Source organism: Ochotona curzoniae, unplaced genomic scaffold (assembly GCF_017591425.1).
Source record: "Ochotona curzoniae isolate NIBS_2020 unplaced genomic scaffold, NIBS_Ocur_1.0 contig_517, whole genome shotgun sequence".
NCBI lineage: Eukaryota > Metazoa > Chordata > Mammalia > Lagomorpha > Ochotonidae > Ochotona > Ochotona curzoniae.
Genome location: NW_024466454.1, coordinates 6199455 through 6204669, shown reverse-complemented (window position 1 = coordinate 6204669; position 5215 = coordinate 6199455). Strand labels below are relative to the sequence as shown.

At 61.3% G+C, this 5215-nt stretch overlaps 1 protein-coding gene across 1 annotated transcript; it reads left to right on the top strand.

The window, feature by feature from the left end:
- Positions 1-751: 751 nt before the first annotated feature.
- On the top strand, positions 752-2826 carry ADM (adrenomedullin). Its single transcript, XM_040988955.1, has 4 exons — positions 752-882; positions 1336-1454; positions 1588-1737; positions 1918-2826. The coding sequence occupies exons 2-4, from the start codon at positions 1357-1359 to the stop codon at positions 2234-2236; spliced, it is 567 nt and encodes a 188-aa protein (XP_040844889.1). The 5' UTR covers positions 752-882; positions 1336-1356; the 3' UTR covers positions 2237-2826.
- The last annotated feature ends 2389 nt before the right edge of the window (positions 2827-5215 follow it).

Genomic DNA, 5215 nt, shown 5'->3' with positions numbered 1-5215 from the left:
ATAACTGGAAGACACGGGGTGGGGTGGTGGGGTGGAATATTGGCTATTCCTGAATTTCCAAACAAGCACGCCAATTCTGAGACTTCAGAGAGCTTTCCCTGTCCGCTTTTCAAATCCCAGTTATAGATTCAGCCTCTCCGAGTTTTGCCCGAATTGTGAAATCTTCTGCACCCCCGGCTCTGGGAGGCTCTGGGAGGGCTGAGGAGCCCCGGATGCTCTCGCCTCAGCTCCGGGCCCCTGCACCAGGCGCTCGGCGGGAGCCTGGGGTCGGGGCCGGGTCAGACGCTGAGCCGACAGGGGGCGCGGTGCCCTGAAGACAGCAGACCCAGGCTCCGGCCGTGCGCGCTCTAGCTCCCCGCCTTGCTCTTTGGGGTCTCCGGCTGGAGACCCCCGCACCCCAGGCACCCTGGGTCCCGGGAGGAGGATCCCGAGACACGGTGCTTCCCCTCTTTCCCGTTGGGCTTACTTTAGGAACCCTGCTCCCCGGCAGCCGGAGCTGTGCCAGTTTCTGCATCACCCTCTGGGAGCCCCACTTGGGGCCGGGGAGCACGGAGGATTCGACCCTTCCCGTGTCCCCGCCAACCCCACACCTACGGGCCCAACCCGCGCGCGCCCGACTGACGGAGCGCGCGCGCCGGAGGACGGGGGTGGGGGGGCGAGGGCAGCCTAGGCCCCGCCCCCTGCGCGGAACCCGAGCGCTTATAAAAGCGCAGGAACCCGATCTGGCCACTCAGTGGTTTCTTGGTGACACTAGGCGGAACAGCTCCAGCTGCCACTTCTGGCTTCTCACCGCAGTCGGGCTTGGACTTGAAGATTTGGCCATTGCCTAAGGGACAATCAGACTTTTTGCTCCAAGTTTTCGCCACAGCACCCTATCAGCAGGTAGGTGCCGCAGGATCAGCGGTTTAAAGCGGGCCCTTGTTCAGGCCCAAAACTGGGAGCGCTGGGAACAACCCACTATGGCAGGAGGTTGGGAGGTTGGGGGAGGTCCTTGGCGGGGTGCACCCTATATCCCGGGTGCAGCTCCTATGCACTTGCAGGCGCGCCAAATACTCGGTCTCCCTTTCGCTCTATCAACCAAGTTCCACGAAGTTGAGCGAAGAATCTCTGGGAGACTGGCGCTGTGCAGCGGCCTCCCCCACTGCACAACCTATCACCCGCCCCCACGGGTGCGAACGCTCCTGGCGCCTCTCTGCGCGCCGAAGAGATAACCTTTCGAGCCAGGCAGAGCGCGCTTAGCCCGCCCGCACCAGGGTCCCTGCTGGCCCAGCGCGCCGTCCGGGTCTTTGCAGCCGGTCTGGGTGCTCATGTTCCTTTCCTCTTTCCTTTTGCCAGGGTGTTAGCATTGCCGTCGGAATGAAGTTGGTTTCCATTGCCCTCTTGTTCCTGGGTTCGCTCGCCTTCCTGGGCGCGGACGCCGCGCGGCTCGACGTGGCGTCGGAGTTCCGAAAGAAGTGAGTCCCGGGCAGCGCTTTTGGGGTACTAGCAGAGGAGGGGGCTACTGATTGCTGGTCCCCAGGGGCTGGAGGTGACGGGACAGGGCGGTTGCCAGGACACACGCGAGTTCTGTCTGCTTCTGTCTTCCAGGTGGAACAAGTGGGCTCTAAGTCGCGGCAAGAGAGAGCTGCCGGAGGCCAGCGGCTACCTGATCGGGCTCGCTTCCCTGGAGGACGAGCCTGTCCAGTCCTTCGTTCGGCCCCTGGATGTGAGAGGTGCCAGCCGCAGCCCCAAGGCCAGGTAACTAAGCCCCCGTGGCACTGGGGGGCGGGGAGCGGGTGCGCGCTGTCTGCGGCTCGGCTCAGTTGTCTGGGGGTAGTTTCTCTCTTCCCCGGGTCTTCCACGGCTTCCCTTCGTGGTGGCTGGGGCCATAGCCTTGCTTAAAAGGGGTTTCAAGTTGCCTTCCTTCCCCTTTTGCAGCACTCCGGACGCCGCTCACGTCCGAGTCAAGCGTTACCGCCAAAGTATGAAAAATTTCCAAGGCACCCGCAGCTTCGGCTGCCGCTTCGGGACATGCACGGTGCAGAACCTGGCACACCAGATCTACCAGTTCACAGACAAGGACAAGGACGACACCGCCCCCCGCAACAAGATCAGCCCCCAAGGTTACGGCCGCCGCCGCCGGCGCTCCCTGCCCCAGGCCGGCTCGGGTCGGACTCTTGTGTCTTACAAGCCACGGGCGCGCAGGGCTCCAGCCTCCCGGGAGCCACGAGTGCTCACCACCCTGCTTCGGATGTAGGCGACCAGGCTGGGCGAGCATCCCGCTGGGCGAGCCTTTCGGGGCCCGAGGGCTTCGCGAGCCAGATGGGGACTGGACTGAGACAGCCCTGCACAGACCCCGGGTCCCAGAGGCACCGTCGGGCTGCAAGCCCTGCTCGGCAGCTCCTCCTCCCTTTGGCAACGCCGCCTTAGCCGGGAGCAGGCCCAGTGCCCCAAGGGGGCAGCGGAATCCGAGAGTGTGTGTGCCAGGTTCACGGAGAGGAGCGACTGAGGATGAAATAACCGCTCGGACCCCCACAGGGCAAGGGTCTGAGCCACTGCCCGGCCGGCCTACGGGGCGCGAGCCTCCCGATTACTTGAACTTTCCAGAATCTAGAGTGGAAAAGTGCAATGCGTTGTGTACATACAGAGGTAACTATCAATATTTAAGTATGTTGCTGTCAAGATTTTTTTTTGTAACTTCAAATATAGAGATATTTTTGTACGTTATATATTGTATTAAGGGCATTTTAAAGCAATTGTATTGTCCCTTTCTCCCTTTATTTTAAGATGTGAATGTTTTCGTGAGCTGCAAGATGGTGAGCGTGCGTGTATGTGTGTGTAAGCCTGATTACCTCTTATGGAAGAAGGAAACATTTTCAATATAATCTATTTACATTAAATGGGTGATATGCGAACAGCAAAGCAATAAATTGTCTCGATGCTGATTCATTTCCGACTGATGCCGTCCAGCGAGGACGGCTGGCCCTGACCCTGGTGCGCCCGGGAGCCTCGGGGTCTCGACCTCGGTCTCCGAGAGGTGGGAAGCGCTGGGTGCAAGGGAGAGCTGGCTTGGTTACAGGTCTCCTGGAGCGGGTGAGAAGAGTGGTGTCACGGGCTCTCTTCGCCACGTGGGGAGCCCAGACGCGGGTCCCCGGAGGTGTATGGGGGCGGGGGAGCTGGGAGTAAACAGAGGCTCCGAGGAGACGCGGGACGTCGCCGCCTCGCGTGGCAGCCGGGGCAAGGCGAGACAGGGTGAGCGAGGCGCTCCCGGACTCCCCGGGTTGCGCAACTGCGTGCCAGACTCGCGGCGCTGAGCGCGGCACCCGGGCGCGTCGCGTGGCGGAGAGCTGGAGCGGTGTCCGCGGCCAGGGCAGCGCCGGGCTGGTCCCGCGGTGGCGCGCAGCCGGAGGCGGGGACGACCGACGCGGCCCCGGGGCGCGCGGGACCTCGGACAGGCCGGGGCTCAGCGGCGGGGCGCCGGCGCCTCCTGCAGGCCGCCGCGGAGCTGGGGGCAGCCGGAGGCGAGCGGCTGTACGTGCGTTTTAATGAGTTCTCGTACGTGGGAGTCAGCACATAGCCCTCATGAAAGAGGAAAGAAAAAAAAAGTGTGCAGATGCCAACCAGCCCCCCCCACCCGCCTGCCCCATCCCCAGACCTGCACGGCGGCTCCCCGCTGGGGCCGGTGACTCAGCGCCCACACGCTGCGCGGCGAGCAGCTGCCGGCCGAGCCGGGTGGGACGGACGTGCCGCCGGAACCGTGCGCCTCCGACGGCCGAGACCTTCATTGTTCCGCCTCCCCTGGCCGCTCTCCCCTTCCTTCCTTCCTCCTTCCCCGGCCGATTTCGGTTTTTTTCCTCCGCTTCGTTCCAGCCTTCCTTCCTCCCCCGTGCTTTTCTTCTTACTGTACCGTGTCTGAAGGTCGCCGTTTCCCCACCCTCCTCAGCCCCAAGTTCCTGCAAGAGATGCTGGTTCCCCAATCCCCCATGAAGTGCACAGAAGGACCAGGAGACAGTGAGGGGCTGAGGGGAGACACCTCTGACGGTGATTTCTCTGTCCACACTGCATCCTAGGAACCCAGTGGCTTGCTCTTTCCGGTTCCCCTAGCCTTTCCAAGCGTGTCGTCGGTATGCCCAGCTGCTCTCAGGAAACTCCCCGGGGAGATAAGCCCGCACGTGAGTCTGGAGAATGGTTTTGTCTCCATTTAGCAATAGTCTCATCCTTGGTTTACGCATGCCAGGACTGCGCCGGAGAGGCCAGGATGGCGAGCTGTTTGCACAGGGAGACTCGTGCACATGGCTGCAAGAGCCACGTGCCAGGCCTGGGGCTCACAGACTACGATTTCAGGATGGAAGAAAGTGGACTGCGGCGGCAGGTGGAATGTCCCTGGGAACACACAAGGGTGATCCCTGTGTGAGGTGCGTGCTATGGATATCAGTTCTCACCCAGCTCCTGGGCCGGATTCCTCCCAGCCCCCGCACAACTCTGTGAGGCTCCTTGGGGTGGAGGGAGTCACAGATACAGACATAGATACTGCCGAGGAGGGAGAGCTGTGTGCAGGGCACTGGAACGTGGATTAAGGAAGTGGGACTAAAAATCCCACGCCTGTGAGTGGGTCCTGGGTGGGCTTGAGGCAGCCTAAGGGAAAATGCAGCGAGCAGGGAACGCTTCAGTCCCACAGACAGCGGCTGGCCGTGGCACACTCGCCCTTTTCCTTGAGCCAAGTTTTGTCCCTTAGCCACAGAGCTCTCTGGCCAAAACTCACCCTGGCAGAGTTACGGGCGGCAGACGGAGCTGCCAAGGACAGGTTGGGCACTAGCTAGCTACAGGTTCTGGTGGTCAGGGAGCAGGCAGCTAAAGCCTTTTGCCCGAGGAGTCTTATGACTTGAGGGAATCCAAGGCAAGTGAGGGGGATGGTTGATGCAGCTGCTCAGCTGGAGCCCTTCCTGCTACAAACCCTGTGACTGCAGACATTGCCCAGCGGACAAGAGACCCTCCTGTGACCAGTTCAGGATTAACTGAAGGTCACCAGCAAGCCCTGGGGCCCTTCTTTGAGAGCTGTTCACCCAACCTGCTGGTTTTTTTTTTTTCATAAGGTGCTGAGCTTATCAGCACAGCGGCCCCTTGATGCCAAGAACACATCATTTATCAAGCGTGCTGAGTCATTTGTGAGCTCATTCAACCTGTCCACAGCTGAAAAGTAGTCACGGCTTTTTATCTCCAGCGCTACTGTTGCTGG